Source organism: Mustela lutreola, chromosome 6 (assembly GCF_030435805.1).
Source record: "Mustela lutreola isolate mMusLut2 chromosome 6, mMusLut2.pri, whole genome shotgun sequence".
NCBI lineage: Eukaryota > Metazoa > Chordata > Mammalia > Carnivora > Mustelidae > Mustela > Mustela lutreola.
This window is the reverse complement of record NC_081295.1, coordinates 85,750,395-85,768,603: the sequence shown is the minus strand read 5'-3', so window position 1 is coordinate 85,768,603 and position 18,209 is coordinate 85,750,395. Positions and strand designations below refer to the sequence as shown.

Below are 18,209 nucleotides of genomic sequence, written 5' to 3'. Positions count from 1 at the left end.
AACATGTATGGAACATACACTCTCAACAGAATCCATGTTTAAAGTAGAATTTTTTTTTAATGAGAAGATCAACAGTCTTTCTATAATTTTTATAAGAGCCAGACAAACATAGAAACAAAAATTATACTTTGAGGGGCACCTGGCTGGCTCAGTGGGTTAAGCCTTTGCCTTCGGCTCAGGTCATGATCCTAGGGTGCTGGGATTGAGTCCTGCGTCAGGCTCTCTGCTTAGTGGGGAGCCTGCTTCCTCCTCTCCCTCTGCCTGCCTCTCTGCCTACTTATGATCTCTGTCTGTCAAATAAATAAATAAAATATTTTAAAAAATTATATTTTTAAAGGTTACTCAACGTAAACATAAATTAACAGGCTAAACTGCATTAAAGTGCTAAGAAACTAGAATAATATTCAAGGAAATGACTAATGAGGGAAATGACTCACTTTCTTATTAGCCAAGCTGGTACAATCTGAGAGCAGAATTATTAGACGCAAAAACAATAGAGTGGAATCCTGTCTGATTCATTCAGAGTACTTGGAGAGATTAAATACTCAGGCAAATTGAGGGGAATACTCAAGTGAATTAAGGTGGAATCTGTTTCCGCTTTACTTAAAAGATGAATTCCAAAATATTAGGTAGTATGGGTTTAGTCATTAATAGCAAACAAAATTAGACTTGGAAACAAATAAAAGGTAAAGGGAACACAGTGTCGTTTCTAATCCCCAATAATAGCGTTATAGACAGCACTAAATCGAGCTTGTGCAAAAAGTTTTTATTGATTATCATTGCAAGATCAAGGACAAATAATATGAACTACTTTTGTAGAGTGATAGGTTGTAGGTTGTAAATCGGGACCAGGATTCATAAAGTGGGAGTAAAGGAAGCACTTGACAGAGGGATGATAAAAATGGGCTTTGGCCAGGACACCAGGTTTGAACCCTGTTATCTGCCAACACTAACTGTTTGAGCATAGACATGTTACTTAACAGCGATAAACCTTACTTTCACCATCTGTAATTTGATGAAAATACTAATGCTTGCTATGGGGATTTTGAAACCATTTAATAAGATAAATTATATAGAGCACTTAACATAGGGCCTGGTACACAGTATAAGCATTAAAGAAATGTTGGCCAGTATGATATTAATAATCATCATTATCACTGTTGTTACAAATAAATATTCATTGAGCATAGGCTCAGTGAGACACCATGCTGAGTCCCTGGGTATAGAAGGATCAGTAAGACATAAGCACTGTCTTCAGGGAGCTCACTCTCTGTTCTGGCCATTGGAGGAAGAAAATATGCATGACCAAATGTAAAACAATAGATAGGTATCTTGTATGGGAAGGACTTTTGAGGCTGAAATCATAATTCTTTTTTCTTTTTTCTTTTTTTTTTTTTTTTGAGGTTAAAATCACAGAAAACAATGGTGTCTCATCTCTTGCCACTGTGGCACCATCAAAAGCAAAATGCTAGACTGTTGTCTAATCTAAGTATTACAATACTTAGATTCTTTTCTCTTATTTTTTTTAATTGAGGAGTAACCACACATACAGGGCACAAATCTTTCATGTATAACTTAACTGGGTATTTATTGTGTGTGTACCCATGAACTACCACTCGGCCAGAATCAACACACTTCCAGCATCCTAGAAGGTTCCCGCATTCCCTTTCACAAGCATTACCTCTTCCAGAGGTAACCACTGTTCTGATTTCCTGTCACCAGCGATGAATTTTGTCTCTTTTGAGCTTTATGTAAATGGAATCACAGAGTCAATGCTCAGGTTCTTATCTGAGCTAAAAAGGAGATATGAGGAATAGAACCCAAATAATCTCTAAATAATAAGAAAGTTTTACTAACAAATATATGTTTGCTTGTGTCTCCAAATCAGATCATTGTACCACAGCTGTGCAAAATTCCGCTAAGAATGAGAGGGAATCTAAAACATGATAATTGAGGTCATTGGGGCGTACTAGTTATTATCAGTTAGAAAGCACAGATTCCCCCATGAACGCTAGTCTCAAGGATGTTGTTACCTTTGGTCAGCCTACCCAAGTGGAGATGAATCAGGAAGGAGGATTTGGGGACATCTTCTCATAGATAAGCCAATCCGAAGGGCATAGCCAGTCAGGGAGCAAAGGCTGCCTGAGATAAATTCCTAAAGAGACCTTGCTCTCACTGCAGACTGACTCCGCCTCCTGTCACCAGACTTTTGCTGGAGATTCATGTCCTTTCTCCAGGCCTGGAGGTGGAGTAGGGGTAAGGGGACAAAGGAGGCAGGAAGGAGAAGTAAAGTAGGTGTGGATTTCCTTATGCTGGCAGGACACAGGCAGTTAGAAGATTCACAGCATTCTTATGTATTTTCCTTTGTTCAGGTTACTACTTTGGGACTGTGATGATCGAAGCTACAGCTACTATGTTGAGGTCTCCACCAACCAGCAACAGTGGACCATGGTGGCCGACAGAACGAAAGTCTCCTGCAAGTAAGTTATGTCTTCTCACAGAATTTATTACAATTTAAAAGACCTTCTTCCCTATGGGTACAGAAGGTTCTCATGAAGACTCATGGAATCACCAAATTATTCTTAGTTACAGGTTGAAAACATCATTTTCTTCAGTTTTGACTATTAAGTACTTTGACGAGAAGTTATTTTTTTATGTGATCAAACAAGCTTTTCTTATTTGGTGGTTTGAACTTGACTCTTGGAAATGACATGTACATTAACAGGGAAAAGGATTTCAATATGTAATCCTCTCTTGGGTGCCCACCCCTGATACCACACACTACCCCTTTAGAACTTTTTTCTTCCTTACAGAATTTTGCCAGTACAATACACACTTTAGTACTTATTCTGGGACTCCATTCCCTATCTTCATATCATTTCCCAGCATTACTTTTAAATATTTATCTCATCTCAGAAACAAAGTTTGGTATTGTAGATCTCTAGTCATTTCCTGCATATGGCTTTGGGCCTCCGTTTGCGTTTACACTGTTGTGGGGGAAGCTAGGAGGAAGGATCCTGTGGGTCCTGACTGGCCTGAGATCATGACTGGAATGAGTCTGAACATGTTTATATACCTGTATAACTCACTCAGATAAAAATTAGCACATTCCCAGCATCCTAGAATCATACCTTTTCCCAGTCATTATCTAAAAAGAGCTCAGTGCCTTTTGGGGTAGAACCAGATTCTCTGGGAGGCAAGGTAAAGCAAAATACCTGAGATTTCTTTCTTTCCTTTTTTTTTTTTTTTTTTTTTTTAAGATTTTATTTATTTGAGAGAGAGAGAGAGCACAAGCAGGGCAGAGGGTGGCAGAGAGACCGTGAGAGAGGGAGAAGCAGACTTCCCACTGAGCAGGGAGCCTGATGCAGGACTCAACCCCAAGACCCTGCATGACCTGAGCTGAAGGCAGACGCTTATCCAACTAGCCACCTGGGTGCGTGAAGATTTCTCTTTTTTACTATTGAAATATGATTCATGTACCACACAATTCACCCTTTTAAAGGTACAGTCTAGAATTTTTAGTGTATTCACAGAGTTGGGCAGCCATCCCTACTATCTAATGTTTCAAACATTTTCATCACCCCCCCCAAAAGGAAACCTCCTACCCATTAACAGTCTTTACATTTCCTTCCAGTTCCCACAGCCCCTCAACCCCAGATATCTCCCTTCTGTCTTTGTGGATTTGCATATTCTGGATATTTCCTATACACAGAATCATAAGATGTGATCTTTTCTTCTGGCTTTTCTTCATTTGACATAGACTTCTGTCTTCATTCATGTTGCAGCAGGTGTCAGCACTTAATTCCTTTTTTTTTTTTTTTTTTAATTTTTTTATTTTTTATAAACTTAATTCCTTTTTATGGCTGGATAATATTCTATCCTATGGAAATATACATGTCACATTTTGTTTCTCCATTCATCAGCAGATGAACACTGGAATTGTTTGCACGTTTTGGCTAAAATGAGTATTTCTGCTGTGAACCTTCCTGTGTGAGTCTTTTTATGAACATATGTTTTCAGTCCTCTTGAGTATATTCCTGGGCGTAAAATTGCTGGGTCTTATGGTAACTCTGTGTTTAAGTTTTTGGGGAATTGCCAAACTTCTCCACAGCAGCTGCAGCATTTTGCATTCCCACCAGCAATGGAGGAGGGTTCTGATTTCTTCCCATTCTCGCCAATACTTACTACTGTCTAGCTCCTTGTTCACAGCCATCCTAGTGGGAATGAAGTGGTGGTTTCAGTTTGCATTTTCCTCATGATGAATGACGTTGAACATCCTTTCATGTACTTTCTTGGCCAAGATTTCATAACAGCATTAATGATGGCTTATTTGATGCAACGTTTGACACCCTTACCATCGTAATGATCGTAATTATCATAGAGCACATTTAATGCTTCCATTGATTAAGGTAACACTTGCTGCTATAATGGAAAGTGGCTTCAACATTCCGGAGTCTTAATGCAATAGTTTATTTCTCAGTCACGTAGCAGGCAGTATGGGCAGTCCTGGTTGTCAGGTGGCTCTTCTCCACAGATGACTGAGGAACCCAGGCATCTTCCTTCTTGTGGCACTGCCATCATCTGGGGGATCATCAGCATCACCTGCATCTAGCTGCCAAATGGGGAAAGACCAGAGAGAAGCTATATCTGGTCTTTCTGCACAGCCTTGGCCTGGACATAGTGGCCATCCCTTCCACTTGCGTGCGATTGAGGAGAAGTAGTCATTTACCACACTAGGTGCTGGTAGGGCTGGAAACCATAGTTCCTGCTGGGCAGCCACTTCTCAGCAGAGCACAATCTTATAGCCATCTCTGCCATCAGATAAGAAAACTAACAATTATTGAGTAACTAGTATTCTATGACTTTTCTGTGTTTTGTCTCACTTTGTCCTGAACATAAAACACCATGTGGGATATTGTTCTCATTTTATAAAAGAGAAAGTGGAGGGCTCTTTCTTTTGTACCACAAAGCCTTACTAAAGAGGGCTAAGCCCAGCTAGATGACAGAAACAAGGAAATGAAAAAGACTTACTTGTTTCCAAGTGCCTGGAACCCTTTTTATACGACAGGAAGGACTTCCAGGCCCATGAACAACTGACCATTTATCTTTTCAGAGCTATTGCTCCCTGAGTATATAGCTCATGGGCCAGACCCTCTGCTTCCCCATCTTTTCCACATCTCACTGGTTACCATCACCCATCTTGTCTGTTGTTTTATGTGTTATAAATTAGATGCTTCATCTCTTTATGTTCCCCTGTGAAGGTGTGTTACAGTATGGGTTTTGACAATAACTGGTTGACTGACTGCTGACTCAGGTATATATCATAATGGTTTTGTAGTTATTTAAATAGTTTTTTTCTTGATTCAAAAATGCATTCACTCGGGGCGCCTGGGTGGCTCAGTGGATTAAAGTCTCTGCTTTAGGCTCAGGTCATGATCCCAGGGTCCTGGGATCAAACCCCACATTGGGCTCTCTGCTCAACAGGGAGCCTGCTTCCCCCTCTCTCTCTGCCTGACTCTCTGCCTACTTGTGATCTCTCTCTGTCAAATAAATAAATAAAATCTTTTAAAAAAAAAATGCATTCACTCATTAGACCCCTCCCAGTAGCTTTTTTTTTTATTATTTTTTTTTATTTTTTATTTTTTAAAGATTTAACTATTTATTTGAGAGAGAGCTCAAGCAGGGGGAGGAGCAGAGGCAGAGGGAGGAGCGGACTCCGCACTAAGCAGGGGGCCTGACACAGGGCTCAATCCCAGGACCCTCAGATCCTAACCTGAGCCAAAGGCAGATACTTAACCGACTGAGCCACCCAGGAACCCCTCCTACCAGTAGCTTTGTATTAAGTCATCAATGTCTTTTTTCCCCCTTTTTTTGGTATTTTGTTTCCATTAGTTGTTGGATTTAAATAATTTATATCTTTTTTTTTTTTTTAAAGATTTTATTTATTTATTTGACAGAGAGAAATCACAAGTAGTCGGAGAGGCAGGCAGAGAGAGAGAGACGGAAGCAGGCTCCCTGCTGAGCAGAGAGCCCGATGCAGGACTCGATCCCAGGACCCTGAGATCATGACCTGAGCCGAAGGCAGCGGCTTAACCCACTGAGCCACCCAGGCGCCCTAAATAATTTATATCTTTTTAACCTTCCATGTTAGCACTTCCATGCTACAGCAATACGTGTTTTAATAGATTAACAGATAAATGATGTAAAAACAAGAGTAGTAGCAAGAAGGTAAATGCCTTTTAACCCCCTAAGAATCAATGAAACAGAAGGTCATGACTTTATGTTTAGAGGCATAACCTGAATCTATTGTGCCTTTCATGTTTGGGTTAGATGTTAAGAAATATAATAGAAGACATGCAGATGATAAAAGAGGAAAGCCTTTCCTTTTTACTAATATACTCCAGAGCAGTCCTCAAGAGAGGATTCTGTTAGCTTCAAAAGTTATAACCTCCTTTTTTTGAAATATGTGAATCATGTTATAAATGAAATGCTATAGGATCTTTATAGATCACAGCCGTGCTTCTTGATAGCGTTCTACCTAGTCAAGAAATCAAAGGACAGATTTTTGCTGTCCTCTGAAAAATAACTAGGGAATGAGATTCCCCAGTGTCTCCTTGTAAGACTCTGCTCCTGGAGCAGGATATTTTCCTGTATTGCTATCCTAAGTCCTTTCTGCTACGGATGGAGCTCACTTGTTTTACTCTCAGGATAAAGGCCCATTTTCTATCACAGATAAGCATGTTTTTGTATAAGCGTGTATTTGATTTGGTTTTTTTTTGTCCCCCGGCTTACTCAGATATAATTGATACATAACATTGTGCGAGTTTAGGGTATACAGTATAATGATACGTAGAGCAAAGTGACTGCCACAAGTTCAGTAACCTCACGTTTTTTTTCTTGCAATGAGAACTTTTAAGATCTGCTCTCTTAGCAGCTTTCAAGCGTACAAAGCTATGTTCACTGTAGTCACCATTGCTGTACATTCCATCCCCAGATCTCACTGATCTTGTAACTGGAAGTTGGTGCCTTTTGATCCGCCCTTCACCCACCCTCCTCTCAACCCACTAGCAACCACCAATCTGTTCTCTTGTTTCCATAAGTTCATTTTTTAAGATTACACATTTAAGTAAGACCATACACTTATTTGTCTTTCTCTGTGTGACTTTTTCACTTAGCATAATGTCCTCGATGTTTATCCACATTATTGCAAATGTATTAACTGATTTTATAAAATTTTATAAAATTTTACTTTTTACCCTTCTTTTTTCACATCAGCTAATACTATGCCCTTTAGCCTTCTTCCAAAAGACTTCACCTTCCAATCTTTGATTCCTTTTCTCTACTGTCTTCTAAATCATTGAACTTTAAATCTGTGTTGATACAATAAGACACCAACATCAGCTTTTTATTATAAATGTAAAACATGCATGGAAAAGTAATTTAAGCAATACAGAAAGATAAATGTGAAAAGTACAATTTTATCTCCCCATCTTGTGCTCCATTCCTCAGAAGAAACTGCTTTTGACTATTTTTTTTGTTTTTATCACATCTCAACTATAAATAATATTTTTATGTCTGTGTTTATTAATTTATCAGCTTTACTAACTCCTTGCTATAAAAAATGAGAAATTTAGCTCACTGAACTATTTCTCATTTTTTGTAACCTTTTTCCTTTTAGTTCCACCAACTACTCACCTTTTAAAATTAAACAATATACCTCTATATTTTGAGCCGTCATTTGTAGATAGTATTCCTTGACTCCCTACTATGTATGAAGAAATTACCACCCTACCTTTCCCTTTATCTCCCCCCATCTTCTGTTAACTGTCCCACCACACTGGCCTTGTAAAGATTTATGACACTTATTTTCTGTTCTGTGATTTACAGTTAAACCTTCCATGTGTTAACTGTAAATTGGTCTCAAAAAGGGAAAACTACTAAAAACTCATTATGATATTATGATTATGTAAACACTGTTTACTACAGATCTATAATTTATTGGATGTATTATTCTGTGTCACTAAACTTATGTCCCTCTTAGAAGAATTGTATTGTGTTCAGATCAAATGGATTTGATTTTCTTACAAGTACTCAGAATTCTTTCCCATATGATAAATAAATAGCTTCATATTAGCTAGCTTTTTGTTTTCTTGGAGCTTCTAATTGCCTTTTTCCTATTTACAGAAGTTTCTGAGACATACTGATTGTTCTTTGGTTAATTTTAAACAGACTGCTTTCTAAGCCTACCACGTAACTCAAATTTCTCTTTCTTTCCTATCTAGTTTGGTTTCACTCTTGGATTTATTTTTCCTCTTGTAGAATGTGGGTAAATGGTTAACAAAACCCTGTTTCCTTTGCAGTGAGATACTGACCTTGGGCCCAGTTACCTCTTCCAATCTGTTCCCCTAAAAACCTGATGGAAGTGGAGTGTCAGCTATTAGGCAACATTGCTTATGAGGAAAATTGCCCCTGATTAGTAAATTGCATCTGGCTTGGGAGGACTGTAAATATCTGGTTGGAAACCATAGCTTTGGGTTTCCTGAGTGTGATGACTTTTGTGACTAGGCACGTCCCTTGTGAAAATTCTGGGATCTTTGTTTATGGAGCTATTACAAGAGATAATAGTTTCAATCTGGAATATGAGGCTTCTGAACTAGAGCGGCTCCACACCGGCCCACTCTCACCTGAGCTGTCATGTTGCATGCCAGCGGGAATAGCTCCTGTTCAGTGGTATAGACCACTGCAGGGACTCCCACTAAGCAGAAATGCCTGCTGCTACTCCAGTGGCATAGTGTTCTCTGTTCTCTCTCCTGGGTGAATCCAAAGCCAAATAGGACTTTGTTGGGTCTCACTCAAGATCTCTCATAGGCATTGCACAGAGTAAATGTATTCAGAATTGTTTTCAGAAAAAAGGGTATGTGAAAGGCAAATTTTCAGAATTCTTGCATGCTCGAATCCTAGTTTTACTGGATACAGAAGTCAGTTCCTTCAGAATTTTGAAAGCTTGGATTTATTGCCAAATAGCATCTAATGTTACTGATGAGAAATCTCATAGGATCTGATTCTTATTATTTGTAGTGATATATTTTCTCCTGTAGAAGCCTTAGGATCTTCTCATTATTGGAAGTGTTAAATATCACAGTGATATGGCTGGATGTGGACCATTTTGATTTATCTGCTCACTTTGCTTCAATATGGAAACCTACCTTGCTCCCCTCAGATGTATAAATAATATTGCATCCACCTGCTGTTTTCTGGAAATTCAGAAGAATCTTGATTTGCTTATATCTTTCCCTCCAGTTTGCAATCCTTTATGAGTGCATTCCATTTGTTTTCTTTGATGTCACCTCATTCATTTCCAGGAAGGGAGAAAGGTCAGTGTGTGTCATCCATCTTCAACCCGAATCCCTAAAAGCTCTACTACATGGGCTGTTGATGCTTCCCAATGACTACAGTCCTTTTTCTTTCCTTCCTTGTGCATAGCTGTCGTGTTTCCTGTTAGCAGATATTCCTTAACATACTGACTTCATTCAGGTTCATTTTTTAACCAGTTCTCATGCTGTCATGGTCTCATTGACTGATAATTTTGTTCATAGAAGTGCTACTCATCTCAGCCATCATCTGTCCAAGACTATGCCCTTGGCAAACATTTTGGCAAATATAAATTACTAGCTATAAAGAATTGATCATTGATACTACTGAAAATTTTCTTTTTCCACTGAAGAATTCTATAGCCATAATCTAGAACTACCTAGGATTTCTAGTTTTTAGCCAAATTTTTTTACAAGCTATCTACCTGCCAGATATACTATCTGGATTCCCTCCTAAATAAGTTTTCTTCTCCAGCCTCATTGTTCATTAAAAATGTTGTCAAGAGTTTTTAATAACTGAAGAAAAAATATATATAATAAGATTTTTTTAAAGCAGAATGCAGAAGTGTAGAAATATTATCACAAGTAGGAAAAAAAATATGGAAGAAGAAAGCCTGACGGAAATAGGCCAAAATGTTGTTAATGGCTGCCTCTGTGGACTGGGATTATGTAAATTATTTCTAGTTTTCTGTACTTTTGACCAATTTACATATATTTCTTTTATAATCAAAAAGATGACTTTATTTGGAAAAGTTGTTTTTTCTTGCTGCAGTCATAAATGTTTTTCTAGATGTTTGTCCTTGCTGTTATTTGAGCAGCATATGTTGGCAGAGTGGCATGGTTTATTCACTGCCAGCAATAAATTAAAGAAATTAAGTAAGTGCTGTCCATAGCAATATCCTAGTAGCTTTTCAGAACCTTGAAGCCACTTACTCTAAGCACAAGTTGTGCTTCCCTGAAAAGGACACCTGAGCCATATTTTCCTTATGCTGCTTCTCCCCTTGGGCCTCTTAAGGCCCCATTCTGTGAGAGTGCTTCCTCCTTTTGCCTTTCCCCAAGACTTCAAAAGTACATTTTCACCCAGGGTTTGCCCTCTCAGAGGGGCCCAGCCTTCTTGACCTTGGAGCACCCCTGTGGGTCAGGCCGTTTCCACAGCATCTTAACTTGAGAAAGTTTCTCCCCTGTGCCTTCCCTGAGAAGCATTTTGAAAGCATTTGGCAGCTTCTGTGTCACCTGGAAAGGCCTCTGTGGGGTCAGCTCGCCTCCTCCCAGGTCTTCAGTGTTGATATTATTATCACAGAATATCTGTATCCCCCTTGCTGAATATACTGCCGTTTAGTCCTGGGGAAGGGCAGCCTTCTGTTCTGGGGTCGGTTTCTATAGCTGATGCTATTTATTCACCAGGAATCTCAGAAAGGGAGTCATGTTTCTTTTTCTAAGTGCTGCAGTGGTTGAGGACAACGGGATGAATTAAAGGTGGAGAGTTACAGCCTCAGAAAACTCTTCCCAAGTATAGCGAGATTGAAAAATGAGATGTTTGAACCTGGACCATTTACTTGCCTGCAATTTTGTGCATCTTCTGGGCCATTGTCAGTGCTAAAGTTGAGACTGCCAGCTTTTCTTCTTAGCCTGATGCTTAACAAAACAAAAATCTTGGGCTGGTTCCGGGAGGTCGCTGCTAACCAGGTGACCTAGGGTTTGTGCATGGATGGCTTGCCCTGTTAATGTGATGCAATAGAACAAAAGTGGGTTTTAGAGAAGGAAATGTCTCCACCTTTGAGGTCAATGACAGAAGAGGTTCATACAAAGTGTCAAGTTTTAGTCTCCAGGATGGTACTGCAGCTCTTGGCTCTGGCAGAGGTCCTGTATTGAAATATTACTATTTCTTGCAAGTCTCTGCTGTGCTAACAGCCAGTTACCCTTACACGCCAGACGCCTGTCCCTGCAAGGCTGGAGGAGTGTGCTTGCTTGCTCCTTCTGAAAGAGGGAGCCAATTAATGGGCTCTGGTTGTGTTATTGTCACTGTAAAAATGCTCTCTGGAGATTTTATTTTCCTCTTTTCAGACTTAATTCCATTTTTCTACACAGCTTTTGACAGTAATGAAAAAAGCCAGTCATGTTCTTTTCCTGTGTTTTTTTCTTAAAGGGCAAAACCATTGGTGTTAATTTTGTCACGAGTTTTAGAACTTGAATGATAAAGAAACATGTACCTGTAGGAGGAATGGCAAAAAAAAAAAAAGTAAGAAAAGAAAAATTAACAGAATTCAGATAAAACGCATATACACACGGAGGACAGGTCTGATACTAAGCAGATCCCAGGCTAATGAGGCTGATATATCAGAGCCTGCCCTGTAGAAGGCTTCTGTCTGTTAAAAAAGACTTGGAGACACGTGTTAATCAAATATGCAGTTATGAAGTACCAGAAATAGATGAATATTTTGGAGTAGAAAACATCAATAAGGAGTCAGTGACTCATACTTACCCATCCAGAGAAGGCATTTATCTTTTGTTCTATAGAAAAATTTTATGCAATACTTTACCCGTATGTTGTGGGAAGTATATTTTCATCCTAAGTAGGTGAATCAAGTTCTAAATTTAGAGCTATCAACAGGTTTTGTGGACCACCAGTGGGGACAACTCTCCCCACCCACAACATTTGACAGGTGAAGGAGCAGGAAGGACATGTAGCCCCCTCAGATAGCAAATGATCAGAAGGGAGAAGCTGAGAGCTCTTTTCCCTATTCTGTGAAGATAATTTTTTTCCATGCCTGTTATTAAAGAAATGAATAGACTTACAATAAAACTTTCTCAGTGAGCTGGGTGAACACACTTAAAATGTGCATGGTCAGAAAGATTTTTCTTTCATTATGGAATAACTTTCATACTAATATTACATTCCAAATGATAAAAATCAATCAAGATCACACCAGTCCGACTATCATCATCCCTTTTGTTTCCTCCGCTCTGTTAATTGCCCCCACTGTGTTCTCTCTGCACCCTCCCTGAAGTTTACTAACTAGCCAGAGTGGCACATTTTAAGGACATTTCTGACCTTATACCTGCTTGAACCCTCAGCTGGCTTCCTATTGCTCTCTCAATAAAGACCCAAATCTTCACATGGCCTAGAGTGCCTGCACAGTCTGGCCCCCTCCTGCCTCTGCAGACGTTTTCTGTGCTGTCTGTGTTCACGTCAGCCTGGTTCCTCTCATGACCCACCTTGCATCATGCTCTGCCTTCCCAAAGGGCCTTTGCACCTGCCATGGCCTCTGTCTGGAGCCCGCGCCCTGTGCTTTGACTGGTTAACTTCCACGATCCTCAGCTGAAGGACCACATTCTCAGGGAAGTCTGCCCTGATCACTTGTCTCAATGAGAGTGCTTTGTTATTCCCTCTCACAGAACTGAGATATTGTCCTTCACAGCTAATAGTGCGTTTTGCAATGGCCCACTTCTTAGCATAGTATTGGATTACTGCTGTTCTCCCCTGTTAGAAGGTAAGCTCCATCAGAGCAGGGATTTGGCCATTTTATTCTTACCCATAGTACCCTAGCAAGGACTTAGCTCTTGTACTATTGTCTGAGTGAATGGATGGGCCGCTGCTACCACTCTGTCCCCAGTCATGATACATGTCGGTTCCATGAGTCCTGCTGCTGTCCAGAGCTGTCATCTTCACAGGGCTTACTCAGGAAGTCTGTCCATCCCCGTTCAGAGCCTATCCTGTGGAGCAAGAAAGAGTTTGTGGGAGAGCATAAAAGTTGCTCGTTGACCCTGATAATGTAGTCCTTATAGCCCAGAAATGTGTCTCCCCAACTTCTCTATATTAATCCATTATTGATCTGTCATCGCTGATTCATTCACAGCCTTCCTCCACAATTTCAGTCATCGCCAGAGGCCCCATCTTCTCTGGGCTCCACATCTACCCTTGCCCCTTCAAGTTAATGACTTGGATCCCCTGGTAACAGTTTATCACTCGAGATTGCTTACTGGCTGGAAGTCCATTACCTTTATTTTTAACCACTCTTCAAAAGAGTGAAGTTTTTCTTTATGGAGGGGCCAAGTACTTGAAACCTGTTTGCCAGCTGTGCCCCTTTCACTTCAGTAATCGATTTGATTTAAAATCCCCAGTTTGTCAGATTAATATGTTTCAGTTGCTTCTCTGGATTTTTAGAGTAAAACGTTAAAAAACAAAATAGAACAAAACTGGCCTCCTTCTCAGGAGAGGAACTCTAAACCACTTACCCAGGTAGTGCAGGCACCTCTCGCAGCAGGATGGGTAGAGTTTGTCCAGCAGAACAGACCTAACTCTGGAGTCTTGAAGCTCTGGATTCCTCCTCTGGTTTCCGGATGGCTGCAGAGGGTCCTGTCCCAGCACTGTCCAGAGTGATGCCTCAGAGGCACCTCTTACCATGACCGCTGCAGAGGGTCCTGTCCCAGCACTGTCCAGAGTGATGCCTCAGAGGCACCTCTTACCATGACCAAGCCTTGATTAACCCCTTCCCTGGGAGAAGCATTGCCAAGAAAGCAATGCAGGCAGCCCCTTAATGGGCCCCTAAGGTCAGAATCACATAACCCTAAATGAAGGCAGGCAAGTCAACACATAGACACCGGAATGACCGTCATCAGAGAAATCCATTTATAAAAATGAATAGTCAGCATGCCCATCTGCAAAACAAGGAAAGTAGAGCAGGAGCAGGAAGGAAAGTCAACATAGTTTTGATCATATCTTCTTAAAGTGGCCTGCATCAGTTTGTCTCTGGGTGCAAGTAAGGAGAGCCATCTTGGTAATCTCACCATGATTAATGCTGACTCACCTCTATCCCAGAGTGCTAAGGGTCTCAGATTTTTTTTTCCTGGGTTAAAAAAAGAAAAAGGGGCCCCTGGGTGGCTCAGTCGGTTAGGCATCTGATTCTTGATTTCGGCTCATGTCACGATCTTGGCGTCCTGGGATTGAGATCCACATCAGGCTGTGAGCTTGGCATGGAATCTTTTTGGGACTCACTCTCCTTCTTCTTCCCTTCTCCCTCTGCCCCCCGACTCATGATCTAAATCAGTCAATTAATTAATTAATTAAAATCTTTTTTAAAAAAAGGAAAAGGAAAAATGAAACAAGATGGGACCAGACAGGGAGACAAACCATAAGAGTCTCTTAATCTCGGGGGAAAAAACTGAGGGTTGCTGGGGGATGGGGAGGGAGGGATAGGGTGGCTGGGTGACGGACATTGGGGAGGTGTGTGCTATGGTGAGTGCTGTGAATTGTGTAAGACTGATGATTCACAGACCTGTACCCCTGAAGCAAGTAATACATTATATGTTAATTTTAAAAATTTAAAAAAAAAAAGGAAAAAGAGAAACAAAGTGTTCCTGTGAATTCAGGGATCCAGGATTTCATAGAACCAATTTTTAGAGCTAAAAGGGCACTCGTCTTTGACTATCTGATTTATTCTCTTGGCTTCAGCTATCTCTTTCATTCATATTTTTCATTAAATGTTGGCCCTTCTGCAATGGTTTCACAGACTCACCTTGTCCAAAACTAAGCTCATTGTCCTCTTTCCCCATAAAGCAGCTCCTCTCCTTTGAAGGTCCTGCTTGTGTTGGTGTTTAGCCCCTCCTCCTGGGCATATCTTACCCCTTTGACTCTTGCCTTTTCCCTGTCCCTTCACAATCAGTCAGGAATCATGTCTTTTATACTCTTTGTTCCTTTATTCTGTTCCCGTTGCCTCCATCTTAACTGAGACCTTCATGCCTCTCCGTTAGACTATTATAGTGATTTCCCTCAATCTGTACTCTGTCTGCATCTTTGCTGTTTTGGTATCTGGAATAGTGTTGCCAGATGGGATTGGTCTGGCCTTGCTTCCCTGAACAGGTGCCTCAGTGACCGACTGAGAAAAATCTCATATCTTTCCCCGAGTTGCCTTCTTTGTCTACACGACCAGCTTTTGCCAAACGTCTCATTTTCAAATAGCCTGCCCTACTGTTAGACTTCACGTTCAGATTTCAAATATATAACTACCATACTTAACTGACTTTCACCTAACTTTCTTACCTTTATTTCTTTAACTCTCTCCTTACCAGTATCATTCTTCGCTTTCAGTCTGGCCCAATTGCTGTTGTCAAATGAGTCCATGCTTTAGATCAGCTAATTATCTTTACTTCCACAGGATGGTCTTCAGATCTCTAACCCATCCCTGTTCCCTTCAAGACCCAGCCAGAAATGCTCTGTGAGTTCTTGATCCTTCTCTTCCCAAATACCGGCAACTGCTCCATTTGCTGAATGTCCCACTATATTTTGTTTCCATGCAGCCTGACAGCATTCCCTTTTCCTTGGGTCTGTCTCAGAGGAGGGAGGAAATAAGGGACTAGGCTGGGAGGAAGTTTGCTTCTTAAAAAGCTGGCCATTTTTCAATGTGCCCTGGGATATACCCCTTAGAAGTAGAGGCCAGATTTTCTCAGAGTAGCCTCTAGTTACTAGGTCTTTAATAAAATGCATAGCCCAGCCCTCTGTGATTTAGTCTTATATTTGTTGAGTGACCTGAGTAGGTAAAGGCTGCATTGTGAGAGAGAATACTAGGAGACAGAAAGATAGTTCTCCAAAGAAACTTACAGGTTGTCTGCAACTTCTGAAAATTCAGACACCACCAACACACACACACACACACACACACACACACACACAAAGTATAAAATACAAAAGAGGATCCTGTAGTCATAAAATGGTTTAGCTGAAAGTACCTTGGAAGTTATAGTGTAAGCCTCTCATTTTATGGATGAGACTCTGAGACAGGTAGCGGGTACAGATGCCTCCTCAAGTTCTCGTCTAATGGAAAGATCCAGATTCCAATCCAGATACCCTGATTCTGAATCCCTTGTTTCCAGAATGTTGTATGGCCTATAAGACCATAGTAAGAAGCAGTCCTGTAAAGACTATGAGAGTGTAGACATGATCAGAATATAGTATGAAATTAGGGACGTGTTTCTGAAAAGATGCATAGGATCCTGGTCACTTACTGCTGGCCTGCATTGTGACTGCAAACACTGGAGACTTCCTGACCAAAGGAAGCTATGAACTTAGACTTAAAAATCACATAAAGGTACAAGTCAGAAGTCGATTCACCTTTCAGAAGGCATGATGAAGACTATAGATTATAAATCCACTTACATTTTCATATGATCTTCTATTTTGCTCTCACTGTAGCTTCTTCCACTGAATATTAATTTATCCAGCCAATTAGCTATATCATAATTCATGTTTTAAAAACTGATTTTAAAGCATAGTCTCCATATCAAATCACCTAGGGCTTCGTTATCTAGGTTTGGAGTCTTTTAGCTTCTGTTTTTCTTCCCTTTTCCTTCCTATTGCCTACTTAAAAAAAAAATCATTACACTGTTCATTAGGCCATTTATTAGACTATTTTCTTCTCCCAAAAGAGACTCGCATGTGTGTTTTTCCTCGGTTTTAAGCCAAGATCCATAAAGCATATTTCCCCCACAGTTGACGTTTTCTTTTCACAAGCCCTTGAAATGAAATGGAAGAGAATTTCACCACGGTGCTGTAAATTACGTACTGAGTATCAGTAATAAACATTTCTTACAAAGTTTTAAAGTATAGTTTCAGGGTGGTGATCATCTGGAATTGCACACATTTACCAGCTGCTTTGGAGAGAGTTACTGAGTGCTTCCTGCTCATACACTTTCCACCTCTTTATCCGAATTTATACAGCAGTACCCAGCGCTTGTAGTAAAGCGAAACAGAGCGTTTGCACTCCTAGTATCGTAGCTTCGCGGGCTTGACCTGGAAGGGGTGAGGGAAGTCATCATCTTGTCGGTCCTTCTCTCTCCAGGCTGTTGCACATTAAACTTGTATCAGAGAAGTAGTGATTTTCCTCCGATAAAAAAAAACCAGATGATATCCCTTCCTTCCTTATCTGTGCTTCTCAGAACCTTTAGTGTAAGTGTTTTCCGTGGGGGTGATGCTCCAGCAAAGAAGGGCAGCTGGCTTTAGTGCCACTGCTATTAGAGGAAAATAACTTGTTTATGTTGTTCTTTTTTTCCTTCCTAATTCTCCAGGGAGTCGCTGAATTCTCTATAGGACTTGGCAGTGGATATATAGGCTTAATAGAAATTCTGACTGCTGGAGCTTTGAAATGTATAGTCTTTTCCCTGGGGTCTGCTAGGGGTGGGGGAAGGAGGGGCTCGTGGAAGCTCGTTTGTTTGTTTGGCATTTCCGAATCTTCTCGACTCATTTTTCTTAACTCAAATAAAAATCCAGACCTACTGTAATGTAATGCTGGATCACAGGCTCAAACTAACAAGAGGATACGATTTTAAAGTTGGTGTTCTCACAGCACCGTCGCAACCCTCCTATCATAGCCTCGGCCTGTTTCAAGGGAAGGCCTCCAATGCACGGAGATGGGGTTATCATGCCCTGCGGGGACAGAGAACCCCCCAGTAACATGAAGTAGTAATCAAGTGTTTAGGAAGACATGGGATGTGCTGTCATCTACAGTTACAGATACATTTGTTTTTGGATTTCTAGTCTTTCTTCAATTTATACCTTCACAGTGCATTAATATCATATTCGTACATTAATATTAATTAACTTTTAAATTTCTGAGGAGATGAGAAGGGGGAATATAGGGCACACAGTCTTCCAAACCATTCATATTTGTGGATGGAACAACTGATACTCTCAGATACAGTATTTTCTCCTTTTGTCACTTCCTTAACGAAGATTATCTTTCCCTAGTGCTGAATCACTGCCCTGCTAAAGCCCCCAGTCGGTGGGGCGTGGGCCTGTGTTCACTCCACATTTGCTGTTTATCCGTGCATTCGCTTAGTGGACAT

At 40.5% G+C, this 18,209-nt stretch overlaps 1 protein-coding gene across 1 annotated transcript in view; it reads left to right on the top strand.

The window, feature by feature from the left end:
* BTBD9 (BTB domain containing 9) overlaps positions 1-18,209 on the top strand; it is a 417,303-nt gene that overhangs the window by 343,486 nt on the left and 55,608 nt on the right. The window contains exon 9 of the mRNA XM_059177843.1: positions 2,373-2,480. Within this exon, the coding sequence (XP_059033826.1) occupies positions 2,373-2,480 (108 nt within the window). The remainder of the gene's footprint in view (positions 1-2,372; positions 2,481-18,209) is intronic.